Source organism: Corvus cornix, chromosome 10 (assembly GCF_000738735.6).
Source record: "Corvus cornix cornix isolate S_Up_H32 chromosome 10, ASM73873v5, whole genome shotgun sequence".
Lineage (NCBI taxonomy): Eukaryota > Metazoa > Chordata > Aves > Passeriformes > Corvidae > Corvus > Corvus cornix.
In genome coordinates, this window is record NC_046340.1 from 2519159 (window position 1) to 2540594 (window position 21436).

The 21436-nt window shown below is 38.9% G+C and overlaps 1 protein-coding gene across 3 annotated transcripts; it reads right to left on the minus strand.

Moving 5' to 3' along the window:
- Positions 1 to 91: 91 nt before the first annotated feature.
- CEP152 (centrosomal protein 152) lies at positions 92 to 21384 on the minus strand. Of its 3 annotated transcripts, XM_039557879.1 has the most exons (27): positions 21304 to 21384; positions 20027 to 20149; positions 19243 to 19343; positions 18962 to 19028; positions 18407 to 18751; positions 17761 to 17929; positions 16977 to 17117; positions 16031 to 16170; positions 15539 to 15739; positions 13984 to 14131; positions 13243 to 13334; positions 12259 to 12422; positions 11467 to 11671; positions 10596 to 10688; positions 10340 to 10470; positions 10071 to 10199; positions 9792 to 9927; positions 8873 to 9052; positions 8107 to 8370; positions 7526 to 7639; positions 6597 to 7247; positions 5043 to 5217; positions 2801 to 2882; positions 2608 to 2714; positions 1689 to 1845; positions 1324 to 1427; positions 92 to 1196 (listed from the first exon to the last, which is right to left on the minus strand). In XM_039557879.1, exons 2-27 carry the CDS (start codon positions 20111 to 20113, stop codon positions 202 to 204), a joined length of 5178 nt encoding a protein of 1725 aa, XP_039413813.1. In that variant the 5' UTR covers positions 20114 to 20149; positions 21304 to 21384; the 3' UTR covers positions 92 to 201. The 3 variants fall into 3 exon arrangements, with proteins under 3 accessions (XP_039413813.1, XP_039413814.1, XP_039413816.1); XM_039557880.1 differs by lacking the exon at positions 8107 to 8370; XM_039557882.1 differs by lacking the exons at positions 7526 to 7639; positions 8107 to 8370.
- Between the last annotated feature and the right edge of the window lie 52 nt (positions 21385 to 21436).

Sequence of the window (21436 nt, forward strand, 5' to 3'; positions counted from 1 at the left end):
TACAAAGGTAAACAAAAGTCTGTATTAATATTTCAAGTAACTTGATAAAATCTGTTCATGTAACATGGATCACAAAACAGACACAGTAGAATAGATTTTCCTCAATCATCACACTTTTATTTAAACATCAAGTTAATCTTTTCCTTCAAATGAGGACTGCTGGTATTGGTTCAAGTTAGAAAGTAGGCTAATTAAAAATCACTATCTTGCTGATGAGACTGGGGATCCCACACCATTTTTCTCCAAGCATTTCTTGCAGCATTTTCCTGCATTTGAATCTGATGATGCATTGAGTTGTGGGACAGCTGAATTTGATTTGTCAGAGCTGAGGAATGAAGTATGCTCTGGGTTTGTTATCTGCTGGTCTCTACTGTAAACTTTTGTGCTGCTTTTTGTACTGAGAATCTTGCCACTGCCACTAGAAATATCTCTCCAAGTAACATTTTCATCTGCAGGGGAAAATGACCTGACATGAGGAAACTCTTCACAGTACCCAGTCTGTGCTTGAACATTAGTATTGGCTTTTTGTTGAGGATACAAGAGAGGCATTTCACCACAATCCAGATGCAAGCTGCCATTCTCAGAACTCCATTCACTGCTGCTTCCTTCATCTCTTTCTGGAGTGTCTTTAAAATCAAATTCCTGAATTCGCTTAGACTTAGTTCTCCATTTTCCACATGATTGGATACATTTATCCTCTTTCAAGCCTGTTCTTCCATTCTTGCTCTTAAGCATGTGATGAGTTGGCCCAGAGCCGGTGTGGCCATTTGTAGCACTGAGTACTTGCATATTCTGTAGTGTTACCTGACCAGCAGATGGAGGAGCATCATCATTACTCACAGCATACAAAGGTCCTTTGTCTACATTTATAACAGGGCCATATTTTTCTCTTCTTCCATCTTCATTTGAGTAACATTCTGGTAAAACACCTCTAGAAGCACCATCCAGATTTTTAGAATTATTCCTGTTCTGAATATCTGAAGTCACTGTTTCGTGAAGCACATGTTGACTTTTGGTCTGTGTTGCATCAAACTGCTGTTTCAAGTCACGTGGAATACACTTCTGGACAACTTTGTCAGTGGCTTTTTCAGCACTGCTTTCACTACATGATTTGCTTTCCATATGGTGTGACCTAGTCCGAAGCACACAATCTCTTCTGGAGCGCTCAGCTCCAGGATCAGAATTTAAATGTAGAGCTAGGAGAGGAAGGAAAGAGATAGATAATTGAAGATAATACTGGAAGAGAAGCATTTCCATTACATTTCCATAATATGCATTAAAGCAGTATGATCAAGAAGAGAAGGACCACAGAATCCAGCACACCTGAGCGGGTAGCTTTGCGCTGGGGAATGTGCCGAAGAGGCGTTTCGAGTCCTTTAGCCATTGTAGCAAGTTTACTGGCAGCATCCATGATTTTCTTTTCAGCTCTGTCAAGAATTGCAGAACATGGAGAAAAACAAAAACAAGTTTAAGGGTAATTCAACTTTACATTTTACTTCAAGGCAATGTTATTGATAGAGAATACTGAAAGGACAGTGTCCCAGGCAGCTCAGCAGTGACCTGGTGCCAACCTGGCCTGGCAAGACTTCAGGCCAGGCCCTGTCTGCTCCAAGGTGGACAAACACCAGACTAACATCTACACACCTCTTGCAAAGCCAACAGTCATTTCCAAACATACTTGAACTTACCCTTCATGTTTGCCATTATCAGTGAGCAGTTGTTGAAGGCATGTCAAGTAGTACTTGCGCATTTTCCGTGCTGTCTCTTGGCGCTCTCTTAAAACCTCCACTTTAATCATTTCAGCAGCTCTTTCCTTACTTTCACGGATATAACAAAGCATATCACCTACAAAACACACTTTATAAGTACCAGTTTTCCCCCAGAATGGGGAAAAAGCCAACACCACAAACTGGGATTGCCTAACAGACCTGGAACAAGTCAGCAAGGGCGTGGGTTTACCTGCCAACATTGCACCAAATCCTCGTGCCAAGTATTGCCTACTGGAGGAATGCCAGGGCAAACCAGAGCAGGTCAATAGGAAGCATCAGAAAGGAACTCCGTTGTCTGATTCTGTATCTCAAGCAGCAATAGAAAACACCAGGCACAGGGATTTGGGAGGAACTTTGGGTGGCAAAATATGGGTCTAGAAACATTTCTATGACCACACAGCTGGAATGTGGGGACCTGCTGCACTCAGGTAAAACCTGGTGCTACACTTAATCCTTTCTCCTCAGCTGAAGGTTGCTGACTAAGCCAGAAGGCAGGACACAGCACAAGAGGAAAGCAGAGTTTCTCTCAGAACAAGCTGCAGGCTAGGTAGGTTTTTTTTCTGGAGAAAAAGATCAGTTCTCAAAATACACTTTACCACTTTAAAAGACATAATTCAGTGCAACAAAGCAAGGATTGTAAAACAAAGCTTCACCCATCACAATTACATGTTGAATTTAGGGTGACAATTCCATTTCTCACAGTCACTCTAATAAGATGGAAAAATTTACTTCTCATGTGATTTGGTTGTCAGATTCCTGTCCAAGCTGGCTGAAGGAAGAAGGAACAAACTAATTTATTTTCCTCCAATAAATTTTTAGCTAAGACTTTAGTACTTACACTTAATCTTGCTCACAGCTTTAATGTAGTGAGCACGCATTTCTTCCAGACCTTTCACAGAGTCAGAGGATGCACAGGGTTTTGAGATGCCTCCCCTTGACAGTGACCTGAAATGCATACACATAACACTGCACAAAAAAGCAACTTATATCTTACCAAAGTAAGAAATCATCTTGTTTAGTTTTTTAAATACCTTGGTGGTGATCCCTGGTCTTTCAGTTTCATCTTCATCTCAGAGTCTTCTGCAATTAGAGCTCTTAGAACCTCCTCATTTTCTATTAAAAAAAAAGATGAACCATAATCCAACTGCATTTCTCTAAATTCAAGTTCAGGAGATGTTTATGTAATAACTGCTGCCTCCGATCCAAGAGCCAATGTCCCAAAGCATCACCAGCTGCAGTATAGCTGCTGCAGTAACAAGCAGATAGGAATCGATCCCAACACACCTCAATGAAGTCTGAATACAAAAGTCATCTCATAGCAGTAATTAAATAAGCTTAAAGCCTTCATATGCCACTACTAACACTAAACCGAGATATCAAGTGTCCTTGTAGAGAAAGGACAGGACAAAAAAATAACAAGGGTTGCTTTGACAAACTTTGAAAAAGAATTACTAATTTTTGGGTTAGCAATTGTGCCTTTGAGGTAGAAAGATACGAGATAAAACTTGGTTGGTTTTGTTGGTTTCTTGTGGTGAGAGGTTTTCTTGTTTGTTTTGAGGTTAATAACCAAAACCCCAGTATCCACTGAAAACTAAAAGATGCAACAGATGAGGGAATCAAAGCTGTCTTTAGGTGACTAACAATCCTAACCTTGGATTTGCTCTGACTTAGCTTAATGTTCCTTCCCAGCAAGCTGAAGATGTTTGTGGGCCATCTCTAGTTCTCGTGTCAAGTCCTGGCACACAGCCTCTCTTTTTTCAAGCTCCTGACAGCAGTGTTTGCAGCAGAAATCTTCCTGAGACCCAAGGTTCCTTTTTGTACATTTCTGACTTGCAACAGTAATTGCTAAAAGTTATACATCAACATGGGACCAAAAAAAAAAGAATCAAGCCCAACCTATTTTCAGTGCTCTACTTAGTCCTCCTCTCACTGGAAAGCATATAACATTTTAGCCCAATTAAACTAATCACAAGAGGCTGGTACCCTGCTCCAGAAGGTCAGCAGCATCTATCAACTCATACAGCCCTCACAGCCTCAATGTACTTCCATAAGTGATGATCTGAGTTCTTCAGTCAGCAAAAAGACTTGCAGGTTAAATGCTTTTAAAATATTTTTAGTATCTTTTTTTTTAAAAAAAAAAACAAAAAAACAACAGCCAAGCAGGGTCTTTTGAAGTCAGCTGAAGGAAACTGTCCCAGCTGGAATGCCTCACACACGGCTGAGTCTGGTTAAGGGATACACAAAGACTGGGCTCCTTCCAGGGGAGTGAGGGCTGCTCCCCACAGCCAGGCCAGGGCGCTCTAGAGACAGGAGCACTGCAGTGCTGGTATTGTTCTGTGCTAATAGACCGTTTGTTAAGTTGGTGTTGAAGGAATTCAAGCCACACTACAGGCACAGAGCCAAACACTCTCTTGGGCTTTGCTGCTTTATGTTCCTCAATTGCGTAAGAACTCAAACTAAACAGAAAGCCTCAGGGACATCTGTCCCTCCCATGAAGTTTTTCCCATCTATACTGTCTCCAGTTTTGCCATAGCACACGTGACAGCCTTGGGAAGAGCTACAATGCTAAAGTACATACTGGGCACAGGGAGTGGGGGGAAAGGGAAGAAGGGGAAAAACAAAGGAAGAGAAACACCACCCAGGGATTCACACTTTTTCAACTACATTCTTGACCAAAAGAACCAGAGAAAACTACCATGCCAGGTCAAGCAAGTTCTTGACACAATAGCATCTTTTACATGAATGCAGAATTCCTTGTCTTGTGTAATGCCAAGGGCAAGTAGTATAATTCAATCTTCGAAGCTCCAATTTAGTATTACCCATTCACAAGACATAGTTCAGACCATGCCCTACATACCATGGTCAACATTGCCTAGCATATGAACTGTTATATACTCCAAAGGTTTCAGTGCTAACAACCCCCAAAGAATACACACACCTCTAGCAGCTGAGACAGCTATTCCTTTCCTCCTGAAGAATGGCTTTAAAAAGCAGAAAGCTACTAGCATTTGATAAAATGAAACCTCAAAGCCTAGCATTAAATCAGTAAACTGGAGACCAGTACCATTTGTTGCACTTTGTGACTAACTTGGCTTATGCAATATTAAACAACCTTACAGTCAGAAGAACTGTATCTTCCTCTGTCACCCAAATATTCACTAATTAACTAACTTTGCATTGGGGTCATCAATAGGACATTGACTATTAAAGACTGCTACTAACAAGCTTAATTTGATGATATGCAATCTGCCAGATTAAGATCAAACCCAGTACCTTTGTCTGTTCCAGTTTCCTGCAAGGGTGTTTGTGTTCTCAGTCTCCTTTGTGCTTCTGCTTGGTGTTCAACACTGCACACAGGAGGTCTTGCCACATCCCCAGTGTCTCCTGCACCATGTTGCGGGTAAGAGCATGATTCTTTATTTGCATTACTCACTAGCTCTTCATATTTCTGCAATTGAAAAACACCCTCTGAAAACCCAACACAGAGCAAAAAAAGTGTTCCACACCACAACCAACCCTGGCCACCAAGTAGCTTTAGTAACTTTAACATAGGTACTTTAAACCTGTAGTAGAACCACAGATTACAAGTCAAACAGAGAAGAAAACATCTATTCTATTATATAGAAGTTTTAACTCAGCATAGATGATTGCAACAGCACTGCCTGAATATCTTGAGTATTATTTAGAAATGTCAGCAGCCCTTAAGATTACAGAACTATACCCTGTCTCTGAATAGCTGAAGATAACTTGCTTTTTAAAGAGGGAAGACATTACTAGGAAATTAAAAAGACTTCACTAGGTAAGGTGGATCAAGCCAACCAACGTTTTGAGGTTCAAAGGCATATTAAACAGTTTACCAAGAGGCATTTCATATCCATTGCAGAAGGTGCCTAAGGCAAGGGAAAAAAGCTCTCTTTACTGTTGTGGATATGGCTTGTGACATGAAGACATTTAAGGCCCACTTGCTGAACAGAAATATACTGACACTAAAGAAATGGTAACATCCCATCTTCTCTTGAAAAACAAGACATTTTGTCTGTCCTATTCTTGGATAATTCCCCAGCTACTAAATGCTGGGTGGCAATGGCATTTCCGGTGGGATGCTCCCCATAGCAAAAAACTTATTAAAAGCATAAGCACTGCAAGAAGAAGGATCTGCTAAAACAACAGAAACAAAGGCTTTGGGACATGATTTGACTTAGCCCCAAACTCCTCTAGAAGAGGGTAGGACATCTTTCCTCATTTGGGCAGGCATACTGAAAAAGATTTCCTAGAGGCACAATAAAATAAGCAAGAATCTTATTCCCAAGACAGAACTGAATAACTGACAAACTGATCCACTGCAGGCAAGTTGCAGAAAGGATTTACTGTTTTCATCGTTATTTGTATAAAGAGGAGGGGAAAAAAGCGTAACATGATCCACAATCACTATCCAATCACCACTACAAACTGGATTTTGCAGCTATGCAAAAATCTGAGGTGGGTTTTGTCATCACAGCCCATCTAAGAGATCACAAGGAGCCTTTAACAGGCTTCCAAACTTAATCAGTGGATTCATCTCCTTAATTTACAAATCTTTGCATAAATAACAGTCCTAACCTGACTTTCCCTTCTTTAAAGATTGAAGAAGTCATGGCTACATCCCTTCACTTTTCGCTTGCTAATAGTAGATTTAGCCTTCTTTTAGTGTTACAGTACTCTTATCAATGAACACAAACGTTGAATTTTATATTTCCCACAATTACATGGATATTTTGGAGAAAACAAACCTGACTGACTTCCCAAATCCCTTTCCTGACTGGCAGTTATAATTTCCAGAAATATTACCTCTTTCCATTCTCGCTCTTTCTTTTCCAGAATTGTGCAAACTGTGGTCCTATAGGCCTTTTGTAAACAAGTCTTCAGTTTCTCTTTGCCTTGACTGGTTAATTGAACATGAGAGTCAAAACACTTGTCCTTCCAAGAATGTTTACTATGTGTGCACTTGACTAGTTCTTCATGAATTTCACTCAGCAAATACTCCAGCTCAACCAGAGTCTTCTCCTCATACCGATTAATTTCATCCTGCAGTCTCTTGGCTTCCTGAGCCTCCCATTCTCGCTGCTTTTGGTCTAGTAACATCTTTATTTCTGCCTCTTTCTGAATGGAGAGTTCATTCTTCTGCTTTGCAAGATCCTCCTTTGCTGTTGCAAGGACCTCTTTAATTCTGTTTCTATGATCATCTAAGAATGATCGGTAGTCTCTCTCATTTTGCTCTTGTATCTGCAGAATTTCTTCTTGCTTTTCTTTGTTCCACTGCACACGGGCTTTTGCTAGCTCTGCTTTGACAGCTGCAGGGATTTCCTCTTTCTTTAGCTCCAACTCCTTCCTCAGAGAAATTATCTTTTCTTCGAGTTCTTTCATTCTTGGTCCAGATCTCTCTGTACTTTCATACTCTTTCTTCCATTTCTCCTCAGCAGCTGAGAGGACCAGGGCTAACTGCAAATGTACAACACAGTCATTATAAACATATGTACACATTTACAGCTGCACAAATTATAACTCTGAGTCATTACAAATCTATTGGAGATATTGTCAAGTTATTTAATAAAAATTAAACCTACATAGGCAAAAAACTGGGTGTGGACCGGAGTACACAAGAAACATCTTTCCTTTGTGATTCCCTGAGCCTATGTCTACATTCATCCCTCAGTAATATATGGGATCTGGAAGACATAACTGCTTATCAATACACATATAGTAGTATTTTGGGCTACCTGCTTTGCTGTAGTCTTTTGGTGTTCTTTTTCCCATTTTTCTTGTTCTATCTTTAGATTTAGTTTGTACTCTTGCAGCCACTTGGAATGAGCTTGGGTTAAAGCTGCATCTACCTTAAAACAGATAAAAATCTTACTTCAGTAGGTAGGTAGGTACACTGAATACATTTTTATAATTACTTTCATGTAACAGTGCAAGAACAGACTTCACTACGGATTGCCTGTGTTTACAGAAATTAAAAGAATCAGACCGGTAGTACTTGATGTATTTCTTGATGCAAAAATGATGTCAAAATGACAAATACTAAATTTATTTTTAGCAAAATGGCATAAAATCAAAGTCAGTGTTGCTCAGTTCTGTTCAAAACTCCTGCAAAACTTGTTTAACAGTGTGAAAAACAAGCTACATGCTAGAGTTTTTTCAGAACTTTTAAAAAAAACCTCTATTTCTAATACAGCAAATATCAACCACTAAGCTTAAGAGGAAGTCAGTGGAAGAGTCCACTTTTGGTTTTTTTAGGTGACTTAGTTGGACACAGCAGTTTCACAGACTCCAGGCAGACAGAACAATTATTTGTTACCTGGCTGGCAAGATTTTTACAGTATTTATTTTCCAGTTCTAATTCAAATTCTTTTAAGGCCTCTTCAGAGGCTGTATTTTCTTTCTGGATCTGCAGCCTCTGGTCTTCCACAGTCCCTTCTAACTCTTTAGCTGAAACTTCATCCACAACTGTTACTGGGTCAGTTTGGCAGCTGCAGTCATTACATTCAACTACAGTTCTTCTCATTTCTTCCAGCCTACTTTGCCATTCTCTTTCTAATTGGGCAAAGACTCGTTCTTTATTCTACGGAAAAAAATATTTTTTAAGAAAATCTCCCCAGTGTCCAAATAAACAGATTTCACTGGTGTTTAGCAAATGAAACACTGCTCACACCAATGATATTCCTTAACAGAAGAACAAAACCATGCACAGAGAGGAGAGAGTTTGGTGATTCATCACAGCTTTCTTCTATGGGAGAGGATACACAAAGGGATTCTACATGATACCTGAGTGAAACAACAGAAAGCATAACTGCTAACTCAAAGATCAGGGTGGAAAACTCCAGCATATTACCAGCTGTGACATTCAGGGTATTCTGGTTCTCACTTTGCAAGATCTAGGTTTTGGGATTTTTTAAAAATCTGAAACATGTGTAATACCCAATGACTTCTTCAGAGGCTTTTAAAATGACAGATCTTTAACAGCCACTTCCAATGGCACAATAACACCATATTAAGTTCTGTTCCTGAAAATAAACAGCAAAAGAACAAAAAAAAATTGAAATTCCTTGATCTAAGTTTCACACCTCTTTTTCCTCCTTTTCCCAGTGAGCTTTGGCTAATGCAACTTCCTCTTGAACCTGCTGTTCTTTTTCTTCCAGCCACTGCTTCTTTGCTGCTATCATGGACCTGGTGTGTTCCTCTTCAAGCTCAGTCTTCAGAAGTTTAAGGGAGACTTCTTTTTCTTCTAGAAGCTGTTTCTTGAGCTAGACCAAAAATAAATAAATGAAGTATTCTCCAAGGCATAGCAACTGCTCTGGTACAAAGTGATGAGAATGCATGAGACACATGATTAACTCTCTAGAGCCCGTGCACTGATCTTACTGAGGACACCTAGACAAGAGATTCAACTCTCAAAAAAAGATGTTTTAAGATATTATATCAGAGGTTATTATAGGCTATTGCTGTAAAGTAAGTTTTCCTATCAAGCATCTTTACTCCCCTCATACTTTGAGCTGCACCTCTTTACTGTACTTTCTTACCCAGACAGTTGATCTACTTTAGTCACTGCACACTGATATCTTCAGAAAAGCAAAGTTTTTAATCAAATCAGTCTGAATTCATTACTACTTAAAAAAGCCACAGTATTTTTTAGTTTTATAAAGGGAGAAGTAAACTTGTATCATCATTCAGGATTTTTTGAAAATATCTTATGAATTTGAAAGTCATACGGCTGACTCAGCATCGTCAGAAGTCAGAATTATGGAAGATCACTACATGAAAACAAACAGCTATTGGAAAGAGTTACTTCTACAATATTTTCAAGCCCAGGACATGACACCAGCTTAATTTAAAAACCAGTAAGTCATATGTAGGAACTTTCTGATATAGCTGCATGTCTTTCAAGTATGTTCCACAAACATTTACAAAATTAAATACACTTATTAATATTACATCTTGAAAACAGTGTGAAATTATATAGTTTATAGGCATTTCCATTTGTACCTTCTCTTCCTTCAGCTGCTGCTCTTGTTGAAATTTCTGTCTTAAAGTGGTTTCCAAGGTGTCCTTCTCCTGACAAATTCCAATGTAACATTCCTTCACTGCAGTCATCTCTTTGTTCAGCTCCTCTATATTAGCCCTTCACAGGACAGATACTTATTATCAATTGGCCTTCATACTCACAGGACAGCAAGTCAGCTTTAAAATAAGTATAACTAGCAGTGAAGGTCAAACAGGAAGCATGAAAGTTTCAGTAAAAATGGAAATAATGGTAAGTCTTACTTTAACTGCGAGATTGTCTCTTCAGAAGTTTGAACAAGCCGCTGCTTTTCTGCAGCAAACCTCTCCATCAGCTCTTTCTCAAAATGTGCTTTGGTGTCCTCATGATGTTGCTGGTAAGTTCTCTCACACCTACAATTTCAAGAAAGGAAAGATACCTGGTTTCAACTACCTAGAACACTGACCTCTTCTTGTACCTGATAGCTGGAACAAGATCACGTGTGCAGGGTGAAAATCCACAAATTAAACTGAAAAAAAGTTAACAGACTCGCCTGTCAATGGCTTCTTGCTTATCGTGATCAAAATCCTCAACCATCTTTCTCATCTGACAACAGAGGTCTTGATTTAAGCTTTTCAGTTTTTCCTCATTTTCCTTCAGTTCTTCAATAGTTGAAGTATGGGCCTGGACAAACAAGGGTCAAGTAATATGTGGGTTGTAAGAACCTTTCCTATTCACAGGTTTTAGCACAGGGTGGGGGTTTTTTGTGTATTTTTTTCCTGTAGTGGTAAGCAGCATCTCTGTCTTACCTCAACTTCCTGTAGCAAAGCTTCATTAGCCTTTTTGAGTCTCAAAACTTCTTCCTTTAGATTATCAGAAGCATCCTTCAAATTTTTGGCAGGCTAAAAATAAATAAAATTAAGATGATATCTTTCAAGATACAAATGATTTAGCAGTTAATGCTTTAAAAAATTAGATTTGTCAAATAAAAATTGTACTCAAAAAAATAAAAGAACAGGAAATTATTGCAGTGCAAGATAACCGTATCACTGCTATTCTAGATGAATTCTTAAAACTCAGTATCATGAAGGTTTGGAGAAGCACACACTCAATGCTGTGCTTACAAGCTGAATGACAACAGTCATCCAACAGAGAGCACACTTTTCACATATGTTGTATTCCTATCCCACATCCATGGCACCATGTACAGATACTGCAAGTCTGATCCATTTAGAGAGGGAAGGCAATAACGGGCTGAAGAGAGATGCAGCATCAAGGAGATTCCTTGCTGATCTAATGAAGGCCCTCTGAAGGCAATCTGTTAAATGTTCTGTTTGTATAAGCTAATGGTACTATCAGCTTTCTCAGAGAAATTACAAGGTCCTTTTGGCTAAAGAAAACCAACTTTTTCCAATGAAATTTATTTCTAACAAAATCAAGGTGGCCACTAAGCACTCTCAAGCATGTAAGTTATCATTTTCAACTCACCTAATAATGCATATGCTGCCCAAGTTCTGCTATTCAGTTGTTTTCTTTTCAATCAAAGATACAAAACAGGAGTTGCTATGAATACTCAGCTATGCATAAATTTTTGACCTACTCTCATAAGAATTTTAAATGCTGGTTTTGTTCACCAAAACCCAGGGATACTTGACTTTTAAAGAAGTGTAAAGAACAAACCTCTGAATCTTTTGATGCTTTTTCTGCTTTCAACTGCTTGTATTCCTCTAGTGTCTTCTGGCAATCTTGAAGACTATTTTGTAATTGAGTAATCTGGTTTCTCTTCATTTTATTACTGCTCAATAAACGTTCCAGCTCAGCTTTTAATTCTACAATAATTTCATCTTTAGAGAGTTCTTTATCTATGTCTCTGTTCTGTATTGCACTGTCAGAAAAGACATAACCAGTTCAGTATTTAAAAGACAAAACACATTTATCTGAAAGGCAGTGGTAACAAAGAGAAAAGCAACTAATGCTACAAGAAATACCAGGATGTCTAAGATGTAACAGTAAAAAGCACAAGCGGATATGAATATCAAAGCTTTTTCATCAAGTTGCAATTAATTTACAGAGAACTTGTTAATTCAGCTGTTTCCTCAAAAGATTCATTCTCACATGATGTGAAGTATTTTGAAACAACTCAACTGGTTGATGTACAAGACAGCTTTAGCTTTAAGTAACTATGTGGAGGCTTTGAGAAAAAAAAGCATCCGTGAATATAATTCATACAATTAAAGGAACAGCAATACAGTCCCTATAAAACCTGAAGATTTATCAAGCAGCAATTAGGCAACCAATTTATGGTATTAGTACAGTTTTTCTGTTTCTCAGATTACCTGGCAATACAAGGAGTATTTCAAGTATCCATCAAAAACCTGTATGTTCATCCAGTAGGACCCTATTTTTTATACATCAACTTGCATAATTTCTTGAGGATTTAAAATTTTTCTTTCAAAAAGAATTACTCAATACCTGCAGAATCTTGGCTTCTCCCCTGTGATTTTTTTAATTCCCAGATCTACATAGGAATCACCCAGGCTCATATGCCTCTCTCCACCTGCATCATTCAAAAATACCCCAAGCTTGGCAGCAGATTCATACAAAGCTATTTCTTCTTTCAGTTCCATTAATTCTTCCTGAAAGGAAGAGACAGAAAAAAAATTACACTGACCAGAGAGACTCCAAGCCAACATATCAAGCCCATGATAACTCTTCCAAAGAAAACAAATACATTAAGCTCTTCCTCTAAATATAGCTATATTTAGCTGCATTTAGTTGAATTGTCTGGCATTAACTTATTTCTATTTTAATTTTTGATACCTCTAGCAAAGCATATGGTAAAACTACAAATTAGTTAAAATATACAAGAAATATTCCCTACTGTTCTTATTACAGTTCATCTATAAAGTATTATTTCTTTTGCTCTTCTGCTTTCCTGCTGCCCTTGTATAGTAAAAAAGATGACAACAGAAAAGTACACACCTGGAAAAACAGCTGTTAGTCTAGTACTCAGTAGGATTCATAGTTTCCAAGATAACAGATTTAAATCAAATATATGAACTGAATTGGAAACACAGACTTCCACTCATACGTTACAGAGGGCTTTCTAGCATTCCCTTTTGCTGACAAAAGATAAACTTCATAACATGGTATCTCCTAATTAAGTTACAAGACTCCCAGCACACTGAATTTACACTCTTTTTTTTCCCAAAAGCAGGTTGGACAGAAGTATGAGATCAGATCTCTGCCAATACAATTGCCCCACTGTGTTTTAATTGGTGGGGAGGGAGGAAGTCCAACATGCAACACTGGGAGATGAAGTAGCCAAAGATGATGTGCTTGTTTCCCCCCAAAATTTAAAGTGTTTCAACCACCAACCTCTTAGTTATAATGCCCACCCCCCATCAAATGAAAACATTTTATTCAAGCATAAAATAGTCAATAAAATTAGTTAACCTGCAAAGCCTTGTTCATGTTGTTGCTTATCATCTGTGCAGACTGAGCTTGCTGCAACTGAAACCGTAACTGGTTTGTCTCCTGCATTGAGCCTATTGTAGTAAAGACAAGGGAGAAAAGGAGCAAGTCATAAATATGCAAGAAAGACTAACCTGAAGAAAGATCTCTGTTAAAAATGGCAGTGTTGATTCTGGCAATAGACATTACTGCTTCTATTTCCTTGAGCTCACCAACAGCTATTAAATACATTACTATCAAAAGACTTCAATGTGTAAAGGTAGGCAAAAACCAAACACACAAATTGCAAAATATTTCAGAATCTATTCCTATGATAGAGGTTTCCAAGATCAGCCTCCAGCTCCCAAAACAATTCTTCTCATTGAGATCTGAATTTAGAAAGGCAATTCAAGTCAAATACAAAACCTAAGTAGTTTGCTCCCAAACACTGCTGCTCAGTATGAAACAAGGTTTACACAAATGCAGCACAAAGTACTTATGGAAACAGTTTAATCACTGTTGTTTGGGGCTTGGAGATGGTGTTTGCTTTTATTTTTATTTGGCTTTACATCTTAGTCTAGACTTAACTTTAAGTCTGGGTAATCCACTGCATAGGAAACAGTCTAGAACACAATTAGCTTGATGTTGATTCCACTTCCATAGAAACATTGATACGCAAGTTCATACTTAGAAAAACTGAAGGCATTTCTACAAGAAAGGTAAAAGTATGAGTAAAAGGCTGACCTGTTTGCAGTAAATTTGCACATTGCTTTTGGCTCTCTTCTAGGCTTCTGGTCAGTCGATTTATTATTTCAGTTTTTTCACATTTGGTTTCTTCCAGCAATTTTTCAAGTTGCTTAACATGCTCTCCTAGATTTTTGCAAAGCTCTTTCTAGGAAGATAATATTTTTACTCACGTTACAAACATTTAACCATCTAGAACAGGTTCAGATACAGAAAAAGTCAATACATACAGGAGAAAGGAGAAAAATAATCAGATACCTAGAGGGGTAGAGGACAACTAAATCAATCACAGATCAAACACTATCCTTGGCTGACAAGTGACCTCTTACAGCATCAAAGTTCAGTTTTCACTGGGAGACAGTAGTTGTACTCATATATAAACATACATGGATGAGAATCATTTCATATTTCCTAGAGCAGTTTCTTTTCAGCACATCAGATTATCTCCTGTAATTAATCACATACACTTAGTCTACTGCAGAAAAATCAAGCCTTCACATTATACCAAGCCAGAGCTTAACTCAGTTTATTTTAAGTGAGCTTAAGCCAAGCTAGCAAGTGCCAATACCCTGTAAAAGAGAAACTGTAGTTTCTTTTTCACAGGATACACAAAATAGACATTTATATGACATTACTTGGTTACCTACACAGACCTGGGAGGCCCAGTGCCTTGTATTTTGACTTTTCTATATTCTCTCAAAAACAAGATCTCCCTCTTTAAATACCCCAAACATGCTACCATATATTTTACAGTAGAGACAAAGTTGTGTAAGTTTTGTTGTGGTACTAACAGACAAAAATTTAGCAATGCATTGTGTTTAGAATCAAGCATTGGTTACCTTTCCAAAGATACAACCCATCTATTTTTGTATGTTGAGACAAATAAAATTTTATTTTCTTTATTTGAAATAAGAGGACAATTTATTAAGACCTGCCTGGAATACATTGCTTGAATATTTCTCATAGTGTAATGAATTTTTATGACATATCAAGTAGAATAATTTCAGTAAGGTCTACAACCATGTGATACAATCTGTATCAACCTCCATCCTAAAGACAGCTTTTTCCTCCCTCTCTACTTTTAAATCCTTACTTCTAAAATAAAAGTTGCTGTTCACTGGTTAGTCATCCTTCAGCATTTTGAGACCAAATCTTGGCAACAGATTGTTCAATAAAGAGTTTTTCTTGGTTTTTCTCTTGCAAGAATATCACATTATTTCTTAATTAGTCCTTTTCTTTCCCAGAATTATTTGCAGAACTCTTTCAAAAAAAGATTGTGCACAGAAGGAAAGCTCAGGAGAGCAACTAAGACAATAAATTCCTGCCTCCTCTGCATCTGCTGTGTACAAACTCACAAATTGAACTTGCAACTGCCTGGAGATGTTTATGAAAACATACCTCATAGGCCTCATAATGCTGAGACTTTCCTTTCCACTTTTTAGCAGCTTCCAGAAGGAGTTACTCGAATTGTAGGTCAAGAAATGCAGTGTGGGAAACATGGGGAGTTCTACAGTCTCCCCAGTACGGTACTCAGCATCCTAAAATAATTTCTCACCTGCTCTCGGAGTGCAGATTTTGTAGTATCAAGTTTCTGCTCTAATGACAGTACTTGCTGTTCATACTTCTGCTTGAGTGCAGAAATAATGGCCTCATGCTGTTCTCTGGCTCGCTGGAGGGCATCTGACCGCTGAAGCTCTAACAGCTGCTTTTGCAAGCTTTCCATGGCCACCTCTGCCACTTTGGATTGCTTCAGTATCTGTAGGAACAGCATTAGAGAAGCTCCTAGTTAAATATATTTTACTGTTGCTCCAGTATTCTGTACATCAGTTCAATGTTTTTTGTGCAAGAGGTGCCAAAAGTCCTCAGATAATGCCTGTGTTTTAATAAAAAGTATTTTCAACCAATGAATCTTATCCATCCATCAGGTATTTTGCAATGATCATGAGCAGCATTTTAACAGACTAGCACTTCTGTTTAATGCAAACACACCACACATTTAACTGTAGAGGTCTTCCACAATAAACAGTCTAAAAATACAGCACAGTACCTGCTCCTCATTGGTAGTAAGAGTCTGAATTTGAGTTTCAAGAGCCTTGATTTGACCCTCAAGATGCAGTTCCCGTTCCTTTCCATTCTGATAGAGTTTCTGAGACTCATGAAGACTAAGAGCCAAACCATCCTTTTCATCTGAAGAGAGAGACATAATAGTGTGAGAACCATGGCCAGCCACCCAAGAACCTCATGCAACATAACTTTCAGTACCTGCTCTACAGAACCATTCACTCTGTCTCATACTGTGGACAACAGAAGACTGAACAAAAACATTCAGTCTCCATCCAGCAACCACTGTCTCCTCCTGGCAGCAGGGAGCACTCCAATATACTGTTTCCAGCAGGGTCCTGAAGGTACAAGCCCCACCCCGGCAGCAGGAGGACCTCACATCCTCCCTTACACTCTAAGTTTACTACTCTTTTTCATCTGTTCCTATAAGAAAGGGGAAATTAAGACAATCATCAGTCTCCACCACCGATTTTATAATTTTTGAAAGAGATTTTCTATACATACAGTCTATGAAATGGCTTGTTAAACCAGAGAGCACAAAAAAATAGATTTCTTTTTCATAAATGTCCACTTCTCCTACTGGGGCGTGGGTGTTTTGGTGCTGACTTTTTAATTTTTTTAATTTTCTGACTTTTAAAAGACTACTTTGGCAAACTTCTCACTTTTCCGTACATTTGTGATGCCTCACATGTGGGGACTCTGGAAGACAACACCGGTCTTGAAAATACAGTAAAAGTTAAGACAGTTATGCAGTCAATCCAGAGATTTTGATTTAGAACAATATTTGGAGGGAGAGGGTTAGGTGCGTATAGTCCCAAATCAAGTTCATAAGTATGATAAATACCTTCAAAGACACTTTCAAAATCAAAGTCTCAGATTTAAAAAGTTACTAGAGATGAATAAAATCTAAGAATTAGCACAAAACATTTTACCTTTGACCATTGAAAGCTGATGATTCAAATACCTAATCTGCTGTGCACTCTTTTCTAGCTTTTCATTAAGTTCTTCCAGTTGTCTTTCCCTTGCTTTATTTAGAACTTGAAGCTGAAGAATCTGCATGTTTTCTGAAGAATCTGCCAAATTTCAAATAGCATACAGACAAGTCAGCACAGACACAAAGAAAGTCATCACTGTAATTCCTGCTCCAAGATACCTCTTTTTTTATAGTGCTAAGTTCACTGCTGATGCACAAAATCTTGTTTTTTAATCCACATCACACAAATTGCTCTGGCAGCAATGGCTGAAGGATTGTGGGAACTACCAACACAATTCCAACCTAACAGCAAGCCCAGATAAAAGTTGACATGCTGTGAACTCACAGACCTGTGGTCACTACAGATTTACAACATGTCTAATGAAGTAGTTCTGTCATCTGAAGTGTACTTGACAGAAAAGCCCAACGTGGCATCACTTCCTAAGGTACAGTGAGTTGTTATTTTCCAATATTATGGAAAGAGAAAGTGCCAACAAGATCTGACATCAAGCCATCAGAAATAATTTTTCAGTCTCATCAGTCAGAACTATGTTTTTAATAGCCTGAAACTCATATACCCTGATCAAAAAAAGGTAATTTCTAGATATAAAAGATTATATACATCAACATACTTTTAGTTGCCCTCTTACTGAAAAACTACTGAAGTCAACATGTTTTCTATCACTGATTTCCAGTGAATTCTTCACACAAGTTTATTTCAAGTCTAAGCAGCAAACACTTACTTTCATCATTGCCCAAGAATTCATGTTGCAAATCTTCAAACACTTCATTTCTTCTGTTTCCTTCTTGGATTCCTGGAATATTTTGATGAATGCCATTTTGGTACGGTTTATAAGTCACTTTGTAAGATTCCGGGGATTGGCCATTGACAACATCAGATGCAACAAACTGCTGTTGTGACAATACATACATAAGAGGAAATAAATTAAAACCACAACTATAGCCTTGCTCAGTGAAAATATTTTTCATTTTACAGGTTGACAATAAGAAGAGTTCTAGCAGCTCTTCATTTTCAGGCTCCAATCCAGCACACCATTGAAGCATGATAGAATTTTTCATGAAAGCTTCCACCTTAGAAGAGCAGTGAAGTGTTAACTTCAATAGAGTTAAGCACACACTTAAGTGAATCACATTCATTCTACCTCATGGAATTCTAGCAAGGCAACAAAAGAAAGAAAAAAAAATCATAACAAACATATGAAAATCCAATTACTCACATTTCATTTTTTTAAACAGGCTACAGAAGCCTCCCATCACTGTTTGAACTGATTGTCAGAGAGTGAAGGCATTCAGAAATATTACTACCAATACTTAAAGACCTGTGAAAATTTTCAAAGAGACAGAAAAACATGTCAGCTTCTGACATACCTTAAGATGTTCCTTCGGATCATCTGGAAAACTTATTATTTTATTTTGCTGATTGTTAAATTCTGGTTTATGGCCTTTTGGATAAGGCCTGAAGTTTTCGGGAAGATGATACACATTGTTCTCTTGGTAGCAACTTGGAGAGTTAAACCCATCTCTACCAAGATACACATCATCAGCATCATCTTGACCATTCTGGCCACAGTAATCTTCTTTAACATCATATAAATGTTCCTTTTCGTCATCATTATGCAGGCCATTCCAATTCTTCCCACGTTTTTCAACGAGATCAGTTTGCTGGTCACACAAGAATTGTTCAGGGTACAGATTTTGTCCTTGTTCATAGCCCTATGAATGGATACAAGGTTTAGAACTGCTCTCTCAAAACTCTCATTTCACCCCGCCCTCCTTTTCTGAGGTTACCAGCCCTCACATTAGAAATACTTCAAAGAAATACCAAAACCTGTCACGTACATGTATTTCTGTAATGAATTTAAACAATATTTAGCATGTTCTTATGAACAAGCAGTAATTACATCCCTGCTCATACAAGCTTACATTTGGAGGATCACTTATCAATGGATGATCATTCCACCTTCCATCATGCTTCCCAGGCTCATGTGACCTAGAGAGACACAAGCAGCTTAACTATGTACTAATCATTCCAGGGAAAAAACAAACCATCATTTCTTAAATTAAGGCACATCTAGTTTACTGCAAATTGCACTCCAGCTCCCTTGTCACCTGGATTGCTTTTACACACCTCATCAACCAAGACTTTACTCTGTTCTTGAAAGCATAATGTAAATAATAAAAAAAAATGGTGCCAAATGCCTTACTGCTCCTCAGTCTCCTGAATGCTACAGTCTGAAAAACTGGAAAGCTGGTCTCCACTGTCCTCCAGCATATCATGGGGAAGGTCTGTCAACAGTTGTTGCAACTGAAACACAACAAATAACATACATTATTTGCTCTTCAGAAGAATTAATACAAGTTCAGCCCAAAACCACCTGGCAAAGTAGGCCACTTGCACAAAATCCCAATTTTCTTCCTTCAAGGAAGAATTTACAACGCTGAAATTCACATTGAAATTTATACCACAGAATGTTTACTAGACTAGAGTACCAACCAAAGGGTTTTTCTGCCAAACTCTTGTTAAGAAAAGAGCTGCACCAGAACAAGGTATATCTGCCACGTGGTAGATATGTCCCAGGACAGACTAATTTCAAAGAATGATTTGCAAACTAATCATACCAAGGTTTTTCCTCTCTAAATTCCAGCCAAGAGAGGTAGTGGACATTCAAAACATGCTCTTTCTGAGAAAACTGGATGGAAATCCAGATAAGAGCTTGCCAGTCAGTGTCACTACGTTCAACAAGTCATCACTGCAATGATTAGTGGTCTGCTCTGGACCAAACAACTGGACACAAACAGAGAAAAATACCACCACAACTAAAACACACCTGAACTTTATTTCTTATGCTTTTCAAGAGTGGCACAGTCTGCACCCTCTTTTGCTCTTACCAGACTACATAAACCTTCTTCTTTCTTTTTAAGCACTTAAAAGATAGGAAGAAGCTAAATTCACAAGACTTCAGATGAAATTACTTAATTCTTTTTCACCTCTTGTTCTCTTGCATAATCTTCTTGGTCATAGTCTTCATCTTCATGTTGAGTTTGTAGAGCTCCACTATCAAAGTCAAGGGACATTGTTTTCTAATATTGATTTTGTATATCCAGCAAAACCTACCACAGGACAGGAAAACATCACACGTGAGTAAAATACAAGAGGAATCAAAAAGCACCATCCTCATCATACTCAGCCAACCATACACAAAAATATAATTTTTTAAACAGTCATTGCACATTTCTTACTTGTTTCTCATATATCCAAGCCTACTCACTTCCAAGAATTTAGCATTTAAAACAATTATTTGGGTTTTTCATAGGCTATTATATAATTTCTGAAGTTCACTTACAACCAGACATTATTTTCTGCAAGTTCTAATACTGTACAGTATACATATGATGCGATACATAATGACAATTATCCCCACTTTTACATGTTGCTTCGTAGTCTTCTAGAGAATAACTATATTTTGTATTAAAGACTGAAAGTATGCTGGTTTTGTGCACTTGGATAACGGCTCCAAAAGGAAAAATAGGACAAGTATGACGGAAATATGAAGAGTATCATGTCAGTTCCAGATTTCACTGCTTAATGAAAAGACTCTTGAGTCTCAAGGGCTTGTCTACACTGAGCAGTGAGTTTGAGTTCACAGTAAGCTACTGTGTGTAAGTGCTGGTCTACAAGATAAGTTTGGTTACAAGGTAAGTTATTCCCTGATAAACAGATACTCGTTTGAGCACACAGGTGTAGCACATGCTGAAGTCCTCACTTCGTATAATGTAACATTACAAGAGCATTATATCCAACTTAAAAGTCACTTCATAATGCTTGAAGGACTTCTTGCCCACTGTTGTCCAAGGAAACCCTCCAAGCGAGCTGGCAGGAGGCCCCACAAGGCAGCTACGGCCTCTGCGCACCGCCGGCAACCCCCGCGATCCCCTCACAGCAGGCTCTGAGGCAGCACCTTCCCCAGACCGCACCAGCTGTACACGACCACCGGCCCTGTCCCCTTTCCTTAGAGCCCTTCCCAGCCCCGGGAGCAGTGGCAGCCGGACGAGAGGGCACAGCCGCCAGAGCCGCGATCAGCCCCGGAGAGCCGGACCCGGACGGGCCGGGGGCAGCCCAGGGACGTGGGGCGACCTCGGCGGCCGCCAGTTCAGGCCCCTCAAGGCGGCGGCGCGGGCGATGCTGCCGTTATTCGCTGCGCCTCCCGCGGGGCCTCCAGCGCCGCAGACGGCGGCAAAAGCGCGACCCGAGCAGCGAAACCCACCAGAACCAGCGGGGCCGCCCGCCCTCCACAGCCACCAGCGGGGCGAGCCCGCCGCTCTTCCGCATCACACCCGGCCCGCGCCCGCCGCGCTGATTGACAGCCAGGAGGGCCAATGAGCGACCGGAAGCGCCCT